The sequence below is a fragment of the Zalophus californianus genome, chromosome 9, assembly GCF_009762305.2.
Source record: "Zalophus californianus isolate mZalCal1 chromosome 9, mZalCal1.pri.v2, whole genome shotgun sequence".
In the NCBI taxonomy this organism is placed as follows: Eukaryota; Metazoa; Chordata; class Mammalia; order Carnivora; family Otariidae; genus Zalophus; species Zalophus californianus.
This window is the reverse complement of record NC_045603.1, coordinates 51786790-51805996: the sequence shown is the minus strand read 5'-3', so window position 1 is coordinate 51805996 and position 19207 is coordinate 51786790. Positions and strand designations below refer to the sequence as shown.

General features: G+C 39.1%; 1 protein-coding gene across 1 annotated transcript in view; it reads left to right on the top strand.

Moving 5' to 3' along the window:
• Positions 1 to 19207, top strand: part of SRGAP1 (SLIT-ROBO Rho GTPase activating protein 1) — a 265860-nt gene that overhangs the window by 132433 nt on the left and 114220 nt on the right. Inside the window, 1 exon segment of the mRNA XM_027593051.2 lies at positions 3302 to 3464. Within this exon segment, the coding sequence (XP_027448852.2) occupies positions 3302 to 3464 (163 nt within the window).

Below are 19207 nucleotides of genomic sequence, written 5' to 3'. Positions count from 1 at the left end.
CTTTTATATCCTACCTAAAAAGTAGGGTGGGCAGTATCCCCAGGTTACTTTTGCAGAAGCAAATGCAGAACAATTCTAAATAGGGAATGCTTTTTCATGGCTAACTTCTTGTGTTGGTCCAGCATAGAAATAAATCTTAGTGATGGTTCCCAGGGTGGACAGATGTCCAGTGTACCTGACAGAGCCTAGAGCTGGAAAGGAGACTAGAGCCAGTACTGTATTATAATAACTGTCCCTTTTTAAAGTGATTACAAATACGAAGACAGCCCATTCATCCATTCAGTAAGTATTTTTGAATGTCTTCTGTGCACTTGGTAATCGATTGTGAACTGAAAACTGGTATGGGGCCATGTACCTTGGTCTGATCCCTTAGGGCTTCAGCTGCCCCCTTTTCTTTATCCCAGTTTGTTGACGTGTTTTGTCAAAAGGTAAACCGTTTGGAATTTTCTTTGACTTGGGTAAGTTTATTGAATATGGGAATGAAGGTAAGATGGATAATAAGTCTACAGAAAGGACAAATCAAGAGTAGGAAGAAAATCAAGGACAGACTTTATGAAAGAGCCAGACCTGGTTTGAATACTGGCTTTGCTGCGTGGTTTTGGTCAAGTTGCTTACCCTTTCTGAGCCTTGTTTTCCTAACTTTTAAAATGAGATTTTACGGGGCACCTGGGTGGCTCAGTCTTTCAGCGTCTGCCTTCAGCTCAGGTCGTGTTCCCAGGGTCCTGGGATCGAGCCCCGCATCGGGCTCCCTGCTCCGCGGGAAGCCTGCTTCTCCCTCTCCCACTCCCCCTGCTTGTGTTCCCTCTCTCGCTGTCTCTCTCTGTGTCAAATAAATAAATAAAATCTTTAAAAAAAATAAAAAATAAAATGAGATTTTATGACCATTAAATGAGAAACATGATGAAGTCCTTGATGTGATTGATAGCCGGCATGGGTTATGCACTCAGTGTTTCTTCTCCTCTGCACCAAACAAATGTTAAGTCTTGGGCACGGTACTCAGCTTTGGGTTGCTCATTATGTAGAAAGTCCTTAGCTTAAAGTTGACACTGACAGAAGACCAAGGCCTATATCAGCCTTCCTCGGCTCAAAGACTCTGATACTAGCTTTGGTCTCAACAGCAAATCAGCAAATCAGCATGCCTCGCTAAGCTTCACTTCTCTCACTGATAGAGGGGATACAAAGAATTTCTGCCTTAAATTTTAGTGGTAAGGATTACGTAGAGTTACTGTATGTAAAATCTTTAGACCAGCCGCTAAATAAAAATAGCTAACTTTGTAGAGCACTCGTTATGGATCTAAGGCATTATAGTAAGCATTAAAATATACATATATTAACTGAAATAATCCTCATAAGAATCTTATAAATACTGTTATTTTACCCATTCTCCAAATGAAGTTACAGAGGCAGAGAGAAGTTTAGGTAATTTGGCCAAGATCACATGGCTAGTAAGTGTAGTTCTGGAATTTGAACTTGGACAGTATAGATCCATATTCTGTGCTCTTGTGTAGTATTTCTTAGAGTAGGTGCTCAGTGGGCGCCTGGGTGGCTCAGTTGGTTGAGCGACTGCCTTCAGCTCAGGTCATGATCCCGGAGTCCTGGGATCGAGTCCCACATCAGGCTCCCGGCTCAGCGGGGAGCCTGCTTCTCCCTCTGACCCTCTCCCCTCTCATGCTGTTTCTCTCTCGCTCTCTAATAAATAAAAAAATAAAAATAAAGATTTTAGAGTAGGTGCTCAGTGCCTGATAGCTGATGCTATTATTGTTGTTGGTATTGATATCACTTATTAAGGCAATAATATGTGTTTATCCAGTGAGTGAAATAACATTTATTTAATGCTTACCATGGGGAGGGTACTCAGGATATGAAAACATAGGAAATGTTGTCACAGTAGGAAATGTTCTGAAAGAATGTATTCTTGGGAGCGTATCCTTTCAGCATAAAGGACATACATAAAAGTCAATACAATAAGGTGATCTTTATCTCTTGGGCTGACTGGATAGAGAATGTCAGTAGAAGGGCTATTGTCTGCCATAGAACCAGTGCCCCTTGCTTGATGGCTTTGAGAAAAAAAAGGAGGTTCTCTAGGTTGGGGCTGTAATTCTAGTTTGCCAGGAGGCTAGGACCCTGGAAGAGGACTGCCCCCCCGCGCCTGTTCCTGCTTCCACTTCCGTCCTCTACTTCTTCTTTCTTCTACAGAGCATCTTGACTTGATTCCGTGTCAGATCCTGAATCTGAGGAACTTACAGGCAGAAAGAGCTGACTTAATGATTTCTTTTCTAACTTAATTAATATTCAGAGTCATAAATGATTGTGAATAGTAGGGTAACATGTCTGATACACATGGCTCCTGTGTCCCTGAGTTAGGATAAGCCTTCTGGTGCCTTTTCATCATTTTCCAGTTAGACTAAAAAACAGAAAGCATTGTACTTTTTCTTTTCTTCTTTTTTTTTTTTTTTTTGAAGCAGTAACGTCCCAGGTGGTTACTAGTTTTATTTGGAGGTTTTCTTTAAGATTTTTTACAAGTCGTCTTTTGTTGTTTATATTCACTTTTAGCTTTATTATCTAGAATAAAACAAGTAGGAGCGCCTGGCTGCATGCACCTCTTGATCTTGAGGTTGTGAGTTCAAGCCCCATGTTGGGTGTGGAGCCTACTTAAAAAAGTAAAATGAAAGTATTAGAATAAAACAAAGTGTAGTTACAAATGTAAAACAGTTTAATGACAAGTCATAAGCCAGTAAACTTCTTGGTTCTGTTCATGAGCCTTCCGACAACGTTGTAAAGTTGTGATTCCCAGGAACACTTTTTGGGAAGCTGGAGTTTATATATCAGGGGATTAATAAATAATCCTCAAATGTATGTTCCATGGAAAGCATACCCAGCCAAATCTCTTTTCCAGCAGCAGACTGGACACTCAAAGCAGACTCTGTGTGCAGTGGCGAACCACAGTCTGTGAGAAAGTAGTCAGTAGATTTTTATGTAAATATAAATTACTTTCTTCACAATGGAGTGTTTAAAGCTGAAAGCCTGCCTGATGACTGTGTATATTAGGGTTCCATGGCCCTTGTCAGGAGTGTGGGTTTTGACTGGTATTCTTGGTCCAAGTTTTTCCTTCCAAGCTTTCCGCCATCCCGGCGTGGAAGACTGTTCTATTGGCTGTTGAGGAGCTCTGAGCAATGCCTGGAGTAGGAAGAAGAACAACAATACCCAACTGTTGTGGCTCCTTGTGGGCCTTGGTGACTTCCCTCAGCTGGTTGGGGCAGTTTTGAAATTGATGGTAATTCTGTTTTTCTTCACCTCTCAGGAAAGACCAAAACTTGTTGTCTCCAGTGAACTGCTGGTATCTGCTTCTGAACCAAGTGAGAAGAGAGAGCAAAGACCATGCAACTTTGAGTGACATCTATCTGAACAATGTGATTATGCGGTTCATGCAGATAAGTGAGGATTCGACCAGGATGTTTAAAAAGGTACTTTCCATTTCAATCCTGCTGCTGCTGCTGTGTGCTTTCCCATAACCCCCCTTAACCATTAGCACAACTGAGAAGGGATTGGTGCCTTCGTTCCTTAATTGTACTCCACGAGTTTTAGCTAAAAGAAGGAATCTTTTAAAGACACAGAATAAAAAGTTTAACCTGCGCAGGCATACATATAGAGTTGTAAATCGCTGAATCTGCGACCTGAACAATGTGAGCAAAATTGTGAAATGAGATGTACCTGCGGATTGCCCCTCCGACCTTAGGAACACATTGCCTGCAGTTAGGAAAAATCAAACCAGAGGGGAAAAGCCTTAGATTTGGTGGTTTGGCTCACACATGATCAGACACTTGTGAAGGACAGAATAACCAGATGTGCTGCTCTCTTGGGAAAATGTTATCATGGTTTTTTTCTTTGCTCTCAACAGACTGGCAGTGGTGGTGGTAAGAGGATGACACGAAGAAAATCCCACAGGGCACAGAAAATTCAGGCTCTTAACATGCCAGGGAGCTTCGTCCTTCCCAAATCCATTTACAAAATAGGAGCTGGGCTTTTAAGCCTTCTTATCATTGTTACTACTCTCAGCCAGCTCTCAGTAATTTCATTGTTGTTGAGAACAGTCACAGAATTGGACCATATCCTGTGTGGGGAATGCAGCTACTCACCCAGTAAGACTTGCTTTCAGTGTTTGTGTTTCTAGGACAAGGGTTCTCCCCACCTCTCCTCACTCTGTGCTAGTGTTGTGTGGTACCTATTCCAATATCTATACTCTATTCTGTAAGTAAGCATTGGTTTCAGAAAGTGGGGGGAAAAAAACCCCACCTTGTAGTTTAAGGACATATTTATGTTTCAAAGGGGCCCTTGAAAACAAAGATGTGGTGTCAAGCAGGCCAGCTGGAAAACCTCATAGCCGTGTTTGATGTGTCCACTCTAGGTTCTGTTTCTGACCCAGAAATGGCATTTAGCAAACTCCAGGTCCTCTTTTGCTCTGTGAAATAGGAAAAATAAACAAATAAATAAATGTTTCAAACAAAGGAGGAACTTGAAAAAAAATTTTTGAAGAACCTATTAAAAAAAGAACAGGTAGAGGGGCACCTGGGTGGCGCAGTCGCTAAGCGTCTGCCTTCGGCTCAGGTCATGATCCCAGGGTCTTGGGATCGAGCCCCGCATCGGGCTCCCTGCTCAGCGGGAAGCCTGCTTCTCCCTCTCCCACTCCCCCTGCTTGTGTTCCCTCTCTTGCTGTGTCTCTCTCTGTCAAATAAATAAATAAAATCTTTAAAAAAGAGAGAGAGAACAGGTAGAGAAAGGCCCAATGTACCTTAAAAAATAGAAATTTGAAAAATAGTTTATGGAGCCATGAAAGTTATTTTCTCAGATGTCAGCCCTTTTAGCCAAAGCCTCATTTAGTTCACTGGGGCTTTTTGAGCATCTTCTATGAGCAGGAGATGGTGTTAGGTCTTGGAAAGGCTACATAGAGGACAAAAACCAGTCCTCGTGCTCAAGAAAGTCACATTCTATCCAAATTTGGATGACACTGTGTGCTGCTTCTAGTCATGGGAAGGCTGCCATCCGTTCAGCCAGGGCGTCTCAGCCAACACTGCAGTCGAATTCATTTATTTATCTATTCAACAGAACATCTTCAAAATGCCTGAGGAAGCAGAGTTAAAAGACACGTCCCTGCTTGCATGGAACTCATTATGGTAATTAACAGTTACCAGGCTAAGGGAAACACAACCCCCTGTGGGAGCTCAAAGCTGAAGGATCTACTATCTTCCTGGGGGGTCAGGAAATTCTTCACAGAAGAGGGAGTACTTGGAGTGAGACCTGTAGGAGAAGGAAGTGGTCATCGAGCAGACAAAGACAAGTGTTCCAGGGAGAGCAGTAATACGATGTGTTCAGGAAAGAGTTTGATGTCACTGGGCCAGGGTCACATGGGAGTTGAGTGATGGGATGTGAGGGTAGGAAGGATGATTGTTACAGAAAGGGGCTTTGTATGTCTTGCTAAGATGTAAGGATGTGTATTTTGTAAATCAAAGTCCAGGGCTTGATAAAGTTGGTAGAAACCTGGGGCTGAGTCAAAGAGATTTGAATTTGAATGCCAGCTCTTCTGCTTACTTGCTTTGCGATCCTGGGAAACAATTCAAGAGCTTCAAGAGAGTGCTGTCCACTCTTGAAGGGAGTGGGTAAGGCAGAATGGGGCAGAGGGGGAGAAGCTGAACCTCAGGCAGCTCTGGAGCTAGGATGGTCCTTTGGAGTTGTGTCATATCCAGACAAGGAGGCCTCGCCTTTGTTTTGCAGCCATTGGATTTGAGCTACCCTTGGGGAGGGGCTAAGTAATCTTAGGGTGAAGCAGCTCCTTTTGGTGGAGGGTGGTTCCCAAGGGTAAATCTCTAAGAGGGATCAGCTGTGAGTTTCAGCAGGCAGCAGCCAGTTTCCCAATTGTTGGGGGAATAAGTTCTTGGCTCTTGAAGAAAGAGTCTTGGGGAATGTACAGTAAACACGCAAGTGTGTACGCACACACACACACACACACACACACACCACACACACACACCATGCCTGCTTGTTTGCTACGTAGAAGTTCTCTTCCTTCCAGATTTTCTGGGACTCAAAAGAATTATAATTCTTGGAATGCTGTTTATAGGGGACTCCTGGTTGCTTTGGCATTTAGTGGGGTGAACAGTCTTCTAATCATTGCTGACCAGCTGGAGAGTTAACAGTCATTACAATTACAGGTGTCAAATACTACCTTTCTCAAGCAAACCCAGCACACTACACACCCCGCTTTTCCATATATTATTCCTGGAAAAAGAAAGTACAAGAGGCAGAGGGCAAAAGGGAGAGATTTGAGCTTATTAAGAAGCCAGATCAGCCCACTAGGACACATTTGTCATCTAAAAGAACAGGAAGCTAAATCCATATCTATTGAGTCAGGAGAACTCTAGGTCCCTTTAGATTAAAAAGCAAGACTAGTCTTTTCTGCCCTTTTTTTTTTTTGCCTTTTTTGATGACCAAACCTTTCTCTTCAGTCCAGCTCTTCTTCCATTATGATGGTTCCAGAAGCATATTTTAAAGGAAAGAAATGATCAGAGCTAGTCTGAAGTGACCTTTAGAACTATTTTGGAGTCTTTAGCACAATGCTTGTCTTTCTTGGGTGAGGATTTTGAGACTTCCTCATTTTTTAAAAATATCCCCATGTCTGTGTGGAGATCCAGATAGACGCTGGGTGCGTGACAGGTTCAGCCTCTTACATAGCTGTATTGTATTCAGTCTAGCCAGCCGTAGAAAATCCTTTTACCCAAACTGTTCTGTCAAAGAGTCTGGAGCAGGTAATTCTAGGAATGTTTTTGTGCCCAAATGGACATAATAGTCAGGAAGACACTTATAAAAATATTTAATACCATGCATATGTGTAGGGAATAGCTTTAAAACTTAAAATTTTTTTAAAGATTTTTTTTTTTACTTATTTGAGAGAGAGAGAATGAGAGAGAGAGAGAGAGCATGAGAAGGGGGAGGGTCAGAGGGAGAGCCTGATGCAAGACTCAGTCCTAGGACTCCAGGATCATGACCTGAGCTGAAGACAGTCGCTTAACCAACTGAGCCACCCAGGCGCCCTAAAACTTAAATTTTAATCACATCAGAACTAGTTATAGTTTTCAGCAGGTATAAATGGTGAAAAGTGTTTTAAAAAACAACAATACCCAATTATTCATATATTGATTATTTCAGATTTAGGCCTTTCGAACTGTAAATGAATCCTGTTGGTCAGAATAACATAGTGGTTCATCTTTTCGGCTCTGAAATCAGATATTTTGGGTTATGAATCTTGGCTTTGTCACTCTTAGTATCTATGTGGACTTGGGAGTATTTGTAAACCTTTTAGGCCTTAGTTTCTGCATCTGTAAAGTAGATATAGTAACCTATTTCAGATAATTGTATAGAGGGGAGGATTCATGAGTCATCCATGAAAAGCCACTTAGCCCAGTGTCTGGACTTAAGAAGTCCTAGGTAATTTTTAGCTATTATCTTTCTGTTGTCTGTATTCTAAACCCTTATTCTGTACCATTATACTAAATGTTTCCTCAAGCCATTATACTAAATGTGTTCTCATTCTAAGGAGAATATATGGCGCATCTGTGATGAACACATCCAAATCATTACACATCGTTGGTATATCACTTAGGAAGTTCCAAACCATATTTGTAAGCACACTCTGGGAAATGTCCTCCCAATGTCCTTGCTTGTACCCAAATTAAAATTTTGGTTCTCACATTTCATCAGTGAGTGGGAAATCGGAGAATAACCCAGTGAATACCTGTGTTAGTCAACACCCCCCCACCTCCACCCCGGGCCTCTGAAGCCCCCCACAGCTATTTCACATGGAGAATCTTAACTTTGAGGAGGCTTTACTGATTTCTTCATTCATTCAACAGTAAGAGTTATTCAATTCCAGACCCTCTGTTTGATATGGACAGGGCAGGATTCTGCTTTTACTCTCTTAACTTCTGCTTGCCCTTTTTAGGAGAAGGTCGGGAATTGGAGCCTCCTTGTACACATGGGTTTGTTTCATTATCAGCCCTTGTTTCTCTCCCAAAGAACAAGAGGTGGCGAGGTGTTTCTTGCCCTCTTCTCCAGCCCTCCCTCCCAAAGTGATGAGATTTTGCTGCCTTCTTTCCATTACTCATGCTGAAAGAGAGTGTCCTGCATCTGGTTTGGTGCTGCAGCCAGAAAATGTGCAGATCATATGCTACACATAAAAATCTAATTAATGTCAGCAGTCATAATTGCAGGAAAGGACACAGCCAGCTTGCAGTAATCACTTTATTTAAGCACCTTATCACATGATCTTATTTCCCAATTTTAAGAATGTTGATAGAAGTGTATAGTTTAGAGGGATCACAGTAAAATGGTAGCAGTTGAATATGCTAAGTTATCTTTGTGTGTTTTAAATTATCTTCAACTCTATCATTTCCCCATGGATTGTTTTCACGGTATTCATGTTTTTGTCCTTCCTTGGTTTGCATAAATATGTGTACAAGTATAAGTTTATTTCTTCACCAATCATAATGACATCTGTACATTCCCTCTTACTGAATTTTAACTGTGCACCAAGCACTGTGCTCTGCATTTTTCACACATTTGTTCATGTGTGCTGCCCGTGAACAGGTATTATAATTCACATTTCAGGGAGGAGGAAATAAAAGACTCAAAGATATAAATTGTAGAGCCAGGCTAGTGGGTATGTATTTTGTCTTTGCCCATACGTCTTAGTTCATAGTTACTGTGACTCTGTTGTATTTTTCCATGGTAACTGGAGATGTTATTCAATGCATAGGTAAGACACTTCTTAGAATTGGGGCACTATGGTCTTGGCCCTATTCTTTTCTTATGAAAATCTGAAGAATGACAGTTTTGGGTGAGGCAGCAGAATCTGCCCATCATCCAGTTATAGGCAGGGATTCAAAGCAGCAGAGACTGGTCCCAGACCACTGAGAATTACTCCATTTTGCTATAAATGCTGTAGGTTATCAGACGCACAGGAATTAAATTAACTTCTTGGGTATCATTGATTGTGTGGCCCAATCTGAAGGAAGGAGACATTACTAGTAAAATTTGGAAATTTGTAGTCATTTTCTATTTTGATCAAGGCCAGTCATATTCTACTTCAATACCCCAGTATGAAAAGAAAGAAAACGAAAACATTTCCTAGGGAAAAAATGTTGCATTGTCAATTAGACCATTGAAAACATTCAGAGACTTTAATATAAGTCAATAAAAGATACCAGTCTGCAACAGATCTCTAACACTCTAACCTTTTTTAAAGAAAAGTTCCATAAGTTTTAAAAAATCTGAAAACTACCAATCTGTATATGAAAGAATCTCTTTTTGAATATAAAAATATATAGTCATTGTAGAAATTTAGAAAACATTAAAAAATGGAAATAATTCTCCATATTAACACTACCTGTGGTTGATATTTTGGGCTATATCTTTTCAGTATTTGTATGTATAAACATATTTGTGTAGTATACAAACATACATGTATTTTACAAAATTTGAGATTTTGTTGCAGGTAGCTCGGGAACTTGCCCTTTTCATGTAAAATTTGTTAGTATTTCCCATGTCTGGAAATAAGCCTTTAAAACAGGATACTTCATGCCCACATAGTGTTTCACTATCTGCATGGCCATGTTCTTTTCCTATTGTTGGACCCTTCAAGCTTTCACACATCTGTAGTGTTTTTTCTTTTCTTATTTATTTATTTATTTATTCATTCATTCATTCATTCATTCATTCATTTGACAGAGAGCTATAGCGAGAGAGGGAACACAAGCAGGGGGAGTGGGAGAGGGAGAAGCAGGCTTCCTGCAAAGCCGGGAGCCCAATGCGGGACTCGATCCCAGGACCCTGGGAACATGACCTGAGCAGAAGGCAGACGCTTAACGACTGAGCCCTCCAGGCGCCCCTATAGTGTTTTTTCTTATGCTGTATTCCTTGAAGTAGAATTGTTAGGTCAAAGAGTGGTAGTAGAATGTCATGCTTTGGATAAATTTTTATCTTTTGCCTTTTTGGAGTAAAGATGGTCATAGCTGTGATTTACCAATGAGTAATCCATTTCCTGAAAAATAAATTTCCTATTTTATTAGCAGAGAGCTACCACATGTAATTTCGGATGCTAATGCAATAGTAATAAATAATATAACAAGAGGAACTTTTTTCAGAGCATTTCAGTGCGGTGTAGCAGAAGAATTAAATGGAATGCTGGTGGCATCAGGGGACAGTTTAATTATTGATGGGACCTGGATAAATAAGTGTGAATAGTTCAAGCAAACACTACTATCTGGTTCTCTTGAGTTTTATTGACTATGGCCAGCTCATTTTTCTGGAAGTAAGTCAAAACTAAACTCTAATGTCTTACAGTGATGAAATTTTCTGAAATACTGTAGAAGATGTTTTAAATTTGTATTTATAAGTCGCTTATCAGTGTGGGTAGCACAAGTACTTAAAAATTAACAGTTGTCAGTGCTACTGTTCTTCCATTGATGTTGTTGCCTTTATTAGCGACAAAAGGACACGTGTGATTGACCTGGCTATAAATTTAGCAGGTGAGTTACTAGATAATAGCCTTCACCATCAGTTCAGAAGCTTTATTAAAGATTTTTAAGGAGGACACTAAACAGGTGATATATGTATGTCTCCTTGGAAAGTGATAGAATTGAAAACCTGACGTGAGCAAACTTGGACATTTTGTCATGCAGCATGGTACGGTGGTCCTGACACTCTCCTGTTAGTGGTTGAGCCCATAATTATATTGAGAACAGTTGTTGAAAAGCCCTTGAGACTTATTTGTGGTTTAAAAAAAAAAAAAACTGGGGGCGCCTGGGTGGCTCAGTCGGTTAAGCGGCTGCCTTTGGCTCGGGTCATGATCCTTGGGTCCTGGGATCGAGCACCGTGTCTGGCTCCCTGCTCAATGGAGAGCCTGCTTCTCCCTCTCTCTCTGCCTGCTGCTCTGCCTACTTGTGCTTTCTCTCTCTGTCAAATAAATAAATAAAGTCTTTAAAAAATAATAATAAATTAACAAAAACCTGGAAGTTGTATAGACCAAAATTATTTTAAATGAATATTTCTAAGTTACCTTTTTTCCTTCTGTTTGCTTATCTGTGATTTCTGATTTTTGTACAATGAACATATTTTATAAGACACACAAGAAAAGAATTATTTATTGTAAACTAAAACCCTTAAAGAAACTTTGCCCAGAGTACGAGTCAGTGTTTGCTGTAAAAAAAAAAAAAAAGTGGGTTACTATAAACAGTAACTAATTCCACTCCAAATGCTGTTTGTTAATGAAGAGTTGGCCTTTTCTCCAGGTACACTTGAAAACTGTGCTTTGAACATACAGAATTCAGATGATTAAAATGAAGAGACATGGTATCAGGGAACTTCTGAGCAAGATGGCGGGTTGCACATGAACCCCCAACTGTCTTACCTCCCAAATCACCTTGAAATGACTTATCAAATACATAAATAGGAAGAATTGGAACAATCCTTTTAACTTCAAGCCGATCTCATTACTCCTTTCCTCACTCTCTTGGCTCCCACCTTACTCTGAGTGAGAGTCTGCACCCCCACCTCCCTTCTTTCACTATAATTTTCTCTAAAGCACTTATCTCTTTTTGACATATTGTATATTTACTTAATATTTATTCACTTCATTTCCCCTCAATTTAAGTGTAAGTTCCTGAGGGAAGTGTCCTTGTATCATTCACTGAAACACTGACTAGCAAATAATAGATGCTCAGTTACTATTTATTGAATGAATAAATAATGAATATTTACATTTATATTAGAAACCAGAGATGAGTGTCACCTACATAACAGAAATTTCAAGGCATTTCAACAATATCCGGTATTGACGGCTAGATTTAAGCAACACTATTATGTGCAGTCTACTTCCCAAGAACAAGAAATCAGAGGAAAATCACATGGGAAGTTTGTGGCAGAGTGGAAGAACTAAAGTACAAGTTTTCTGGTCAGAGGACTCAAAAGGGGTGTCCCAAGGAACCAGAAAGTACCAGGGAGATTACAGAGATGGTGAAGATTAAAAAAACAATCCCATGAAGTCTTTTTTTTTTTTTTAAGATTTTATTTTTTAGCAATCTCTACACCTAGTGTGAGGCTCTAACTCACAACCCCGAGATCAAGAGTCACACACTCCACCAACTGAGCCAGCCAGGTATTCCCCATAAAGTTCTTTATGAACTCCTCAGCTTACCCCTAAGCTGGATATGCTTAGGTCTGATTTTAAGCAGTATACCTACCATAGATTTTGAGAGCTGAGCCAAGGGATAGACCGCTGCCTGGATTCCAGAATGAACACTGTATGTGCATGTACAGGACAGATACAAATAGTGTATGTTGAAAACAGAACCTACATTGAAACTACAACCTATGGAAGGCTGGTCAGAATTTGCATCCTGAATCCAACCAGGTTGATTTCTTGATAAAACAAGAATATCAACATTTTCCATATGGTTTAAATAAGACTCCACATCTCATAACATAGTATTCAGAATATCCAGAATACAATCCAAAATTACTCAGCATGTAAAGAACCAGGAATACTTCAGTTCACATGGGAAAAGATAATCAACAGATGATTCTGAATTGATGCAAATATTGGAATTATCTACCAAAGACTTTTAAAAAAATTACGATAAAAATGTTCCACGAAGTAAGGACAAACATTCTTGAAGTGAAGGGAAAGACAGAAAGTAACCAAAATTTTAAAAACTCACTAAATGGGTTCAATAGCAGAACGGAGGTAACAGAGGGAAGAGTCAGATTAATTTCTGTTAATCTTGAAGACAGATTCATAGAAGTTGTCCAATCTGAACAACAGGGAAAAAATTTGAAAAAATGAGCAGTGCTTCATGGACCTTTGGGACAATACCAAAAGTCTGACATTTGTATCAGCAGACTGCAGAGTCCCTGAAGGAGAGGAAAAAAGAGTTTATGCAGAAAAAATATTTGAAAAAATAATTGCAAGGAAACTTTCCAAATATGGCAAAGAACCTACACATTTAAGAAGCTCAGCAAAATGCAAGCTTTTCATCAGAAGAATTAATCTTTAAAAGTCAGTACTCAGATACATCATAATCAAACTGAAAACTAAAGAAAAAAAGTATTGGAAGCAGCCAGAGAAAAAATGAGACCTTACTTATGGGAGAACAAGAATCAAATGACCAGATTTCCCTACGCACTAAATGCCAATAGCACCTTACCATTTGTGACAACCAAAAATGTTTTCAGATAATACCAGATGTCCCTGGGCAGGAGGAGTTGGCCCAAGTTGAGAACAGTTGATTCTTACTGAGTGCTCCATTCTCCCAAGCACATTTTTTTTTTCAAGAAATGTTCCAGTTTGATTTTTCAGTTACAGGGTTTACAACTCTAGATTAAATTAACAAACATGGAGTAGGTCAAAAGGTACCCAGCCTCTCACCTCCCATAAAGAGGGGTAAAAAAATAGCATTCAGGGCGCCTGGGTGGCTCAGTTGGTTAAGCAACTGCCTTCGGCTCAGGTCATGATCCCGGAGTCCTGGGATCGAGTCCCACATCGGGCTCTCCCTTCTCTGTGGGGAGCTTGCTTCTCCCTCTGCCTCTGCCTGCCATTCCCCCTGTTTGTGCTCACTCTTTCTCTCTCTCTCTCTCTGTCAAATAAATAAATAAAATCTTTAAAAAAAATAGCATTCAGAAATACCATTCAGTTACTTATAAAAGATCAGCACTTAATAAAATTCATTTTCAAGGAGCCCTATGGCCCTGAATTCTTACCATTCTCCTTATCCTAGAAGGAAATTGTAGCCTTAAGTAAAGAACCGATGAGGAGAGAACATTCCTACCATATGTCGAGGTGTCTGCAGTTGAGATCAAATTCTAAAGCAACCTGAAAACAGTATTCTGGTTGCTAGCCAAGGCGTCTTACCATTTGAAGACTATGTTTAATTTCACATTGTAGGATTCTAGAAGATTTCTAGCAGCTGTAGGAAATGCCATATTGGGGGATATTGCACATAGAGTAAATATTTGAATTAAGAAACACTGGCGATACCTTGAATTATAACAACCCAAAAATATGCATTACAAACAGAACTGATTATGGCTGTCAGATTGATTTCAAAGGGAAAAAAAATTTTATTAGAGAAGCAGTTAAATAGAGACAAGCAAAAATTTTGCCAACTAAATACATTGTCAGATGAACCTAGAAAGTTATGAAAATAAAAAATTTTGATGTTGATTATGTGAACTATTTAGATTGGGGAAAACCAGTAATGTTCAATAATTGATAGTTAATAAATACATGCACCATTTTACTTTTTAAACTTTGATAGTTTTAACTGACCAGAGACTCATAATTCGCTTAGTGCACTGGCTTGAATAAACATGCCCGTAAAAATTTCATCTCTTTAGCTCTTAAGATGGATATTGCAGGGGTCTACTAAAATAACATTTTATTATTTGGCAGGGTCTTATAATTCCACTGAACAGTTACGACAAATCCATTGTAACTTCTACTTTTCTTTCTCTTTTCATTTTTTCTGAAACTTTACTGAAATCAACTTTCTTTTTCAAAACAAAATAGACATTCTATTTTATTATTCATTCAACAAACATGTATTATCATTGTGCAACAGGCACAATGGTGGGTTCTGAGGTTACAAAAGTGAGTAAGACACAAATCCTCAGTACACCAGAGGAGAAATTAATCTAATACGGAAAGGAAGTATAGAGATAAAAATTACATTATAAATCAGTAACTGCTCTTACAGAGAAAGGACCTAAGACCACAAGAGCACAGAGGGGATTATAAGGCATACTGCCTAGGAAAATGGAGAAAGATTTCACAGACAGAGTGGCATTTGATCATCATCTTAAACTTAGGTTTTCCAGAGGAATTAGGACAAGTGCATTCTTTTATACAGAGAGAACAGCAAAGAACAAGGTCCTGTGGTTCTAATCAAGCCTAGCACATATCTAGGAAATGGTGGTAGGGGAATATGATGGTAGGTGGGGTTCTTGATGGCCCCATCTACCAAACTCTTAACAGTAGTGAGTTGTAAAGATATATTAGGCCACCTCCTTTTTGCCTCAACCTAAACCTCACATCAATTACACAGCTGGCTGGGATTAGGAACGTAGCCTATAGGTTGGAGAAGCATATACAGTGGGTTAACAGCTATCTGAGATTTAGAAAGGCATATTTGGTAGGAGTGCAAGGGGCTGGAGTGCAAGAATTTTCTTAGCTTGAGGAATTGGTAGGTTGTCATCTAAGCAACCAAGGAAACCAAGAGAGACTTCTACTCAGGGATACGACATAATCATCTTTGTTTGTTCAAAGCATTGTGAAGAGTAAATTGGAATGAGAAGAAACTGGTCTTGGGGAAAGCTATTGCATTATTAATCTGGCTGGTCATTTTTGCTGTGTCATGAATTATGGCTAGAGAGTAGTTCCATGCTTGTAATGATATTGTCTTCAAAAAGTGTGCATCTGCATAGATTGAGAATTATTTGAATGCTTCGTTTTTGTTGCTGTTGTTTTATAAATGGTCTGTCCTAGTCAGATTTTCTTAAGGCTTTTACTCTTTTATCTGATGGCTCTTTACCCTATTGGAAAAGAAAAAGAATCTAACAGTGATTCCAAGATTCCTGGGCTTATAATAACCACGCAAACATGGGTTTGGACTGCTTCCACAAAACAGGGCAATTGCAAATGACAGCAAGTCACAGGGGTTGGGGGTGTTGTTTCCTAATAATCCTTTCAAGATTTTAGCCTCCACCACTTGAAGTATAAAGAAAATGTCTTTGTACCACTAGCTGCAAGACAGTAATAATCTGGGGGGCAAGGAGAATGCTATCTGATTTCTTTAAACTGTGTCACGTAAGGAATAAAGACACTGGGAATGTTTAGTACAAAGAAAAGGTACTTAAGCCTTAGCTAGGACAGAGTAGCTGTCTTCACATATTTGAAGACCTGTCATATAGAAGATAGCTTACAATTAACTAGCTCTGCAAGTCTACAGGAGTTAAGACCAGTGATAGAACAAGAGGAGAGACAAGTTCCTGAGCCTAAGGAAGACATTCTAACAGTTTTCGCAGTCTGATGTCAGCAAGGGGGAGCTCAATGGAGTTTGCTTTGTTGTAGCTTTGGAATGGACTTTACCTCCTTGCTGTAATACCTCAAACAAAATTTAAGTATTCTAGAAAGTAACTCTTGAAGTATGTTGAAGTGACCATCTGAGACGTACTGAGTTGAAAGTCAGTATGAATACACTTGTGTCAGCATTTAGAAAAATGGAGGGTGACTTCATGAGATGAAACAAGGATATGACACTGAGCTGATAATAGCATCATTATGACAGAACTTACATTTATGGAGTTCTTCGTATGTGCCAGATACTGTTGGGCACAAACAATGGCTATCTCATTTAATCCTTGTAAGAATCCTAGGAAGTATATAGTTGACTCTTGAACAACGTGAGGGTTAGGGGTGCCAACCCCCTGCATAGTTGAAAATCTGCATATAACTTTTGAATCTCCTAAAACTTAACTACTGATAACCTACTGTTGACTCGAAGCCTTACTGATAACAAAAACAGCCAATTAACACATATTTTGTATGTTATATATATTATTTACTGTATTCTTACAATAAAATGAGCTCGAGAAAAGAAAATGTTATTAAGAAAGTCATAAAGGAGAGAAAATACACTTACAGTACTGTACTGTTTTATTGAAAAACCCCGCATGTAAGTGGACCCGTGTAGTTCAAACTTACATTGTTCAGGGGTCAACTGGATGTTTTAATATTCTCTATTTTACAGATGAGGAAACAGCTCAGAGAAATAAAAGATATTTAAATAGTCTGACCCTAGACCATATTGAAGGTTTTGGGGTTTTTTTCATCTTTCAGGTAGGCTGTCATCCCATGTACATTTGCCCACTAGCCACAAATGTTTTCTAAATTTCTCTGGTTGTATTCAAGGAGCCAAGTCTTTGATGAAAAGACACTTACCCGTGGGAATTTGTTTTTTTCCATCCTTTACTTAAATACATGGTTAGTTCTATAGACCACTTGTAGTTCTGAGATGGTACTATTAGTTTTAAGCTAAATATAGATCTGTAAAGGAAGATTCTGATTTAGGTTAAATTCTTTTTTTTTTAAGATTTTATTTATTTGAGAGAGAGAGTATGAGGGGGAGGGGCAGAGAGAGAGGGAGCCCCAGTTGTAGGGCTCTGTCCCAGGACCCTAAGACCACAACCCAAAAGGCAGACGCCTAACCAGCTGAGCCACTCAGGTGCCCCTAGGTTAAATTCTTGAAGATTGATTAGTTTATTAAATTTTGAGTTTGGTTCAAGATTTGTATGTAGAGATTTTACTTGGTTTAGATTGTTTGAATAAGCATAAATCAGACTGAATTGAAATGGTTGTGTTTATCTGACTCTAAGGCTCCTTTTCTAACCTTGACGCATAGAAGATACTCATAGGAACTGGTAGAATGAGTACATGAATGAATGAACTTTTATTAATATCTCAAAGAATCTCTGCCTTTTGCTTACTAATTCAATGGATAACTTATAAATGAACAAATCTACTTAATTGATGTATTTCTGTAAACAGTCCCTGGATTTTTCTTACCGCAGTGCTGTTAAGACGGAGATCTTACACAGTGTGGCTCCCTACACAATGTGGTCTAGTTTGCTTCACCACAGACTCCTAACCCCAGCCAGTTGTGCCATTGATAGAAGCTTTTGGTCACACGGAGAAGCAGTGTGGCTTAGGATCCCTGCCCATGACATCTACCACAGGAGAGAAAGACAGTTGGCTTTGGTAATAAATTTGTAGACTCAGGTTCATATACTATAGAAAATATATTATTATATCCTTTCCATGCTAATAAATATATTCTTACTATGCTAATATAAAGAAATGTTAATAAAGTTGAGTTGATAAATTTTTGTAAAGTGCATGCATATTGAAAAAACGCTCTGGAAATACACATTTCTTCTGTTTTTAGTTAATTATATTACAGTCTGAACCAGAATTTCATCACACATTCTGTTTTTAATTGGGTGGGTTTGTTTATATCAGCTACTGAGAATTTATGCCTAAGTGATTATTCATTTAGTGACACTAAAAAGATATTTCGAATTTATCACCATTTTGAGTAGAAAAATAACCCTAGCCTGAAAAATTGTGTTTCTTGGAGAGTTGGGGGAATGCAAGCTGAAGATGAAAATAGTTGTCTCATCTCCTTTATTCCCGGTGGGATTTTAAATGTGCATCTTGAGCTACTTAGTCTGTCTGTTCTGGTGCTGTGTTTACCTGGGAGGTTATGAGTGATGTTGGTATATACGTGCCTTTGCACCCTTCAGATTGCTGGCTTTCAGGCTAAACTTTCACAAGCAGCAGCAGACCTTTTTCACCTGGGTGCCAAATGCCACATTTGCTTTAGCAATTTATTAGTAAATATTCTAGGAGATGTCCCAGATACATCCTTGAAGATTAAGTTTTGTCTTGTTTCAAAACAAAGTTCTGTCTCCCATGCATCTATGATTCTGATTTTCCCACATTTTCTCATGGCATGGAGTTTTGTCTAAGAGAATACTGAATGGTTTTCTCCTCAGGAATGAGGTAGATTGTGAAGCTAATTCCACACACTGATACTTAGTTGTGCATTGTAATAAACACAAAACCATGTCCCTTGATGGATAGAAGGGAAATGTATAGAAACACTATTAAATGTTATCCAGAAGCTTGATTCTGGCTATTAAGACCATCCCAACTTTCTCCATTAGGCATTTTGGAGGATGCTGTTGCTTCTGTCTTCCACGTTTATGTGATTTAAAAGAATCTATTATTGTAAAGACACATGAACAGGAGCCTTGGAAACTTAAAAGCACACACACTGTGGAAGGATGGACTGACCCTTTTAACCAAAATTTACATCCAGAACTCACTGAGCGTGAGACACTAAAGTCATTTAAAATCTTCTCATTAAATATTTAATCTGGTTTTCCTCTTTCTCTCTTATTCTCACTCTGACTCAGCATAAGGTCAGGATTCTGGTCATCACAATGGATTTACTTTAAAAATACCTCTGTGAGAAGCGAGAAGCCCTCTGAATTGGTCATTTAATCCAACCACAAAAATCACTTGATTGATTACTCAGTGTAC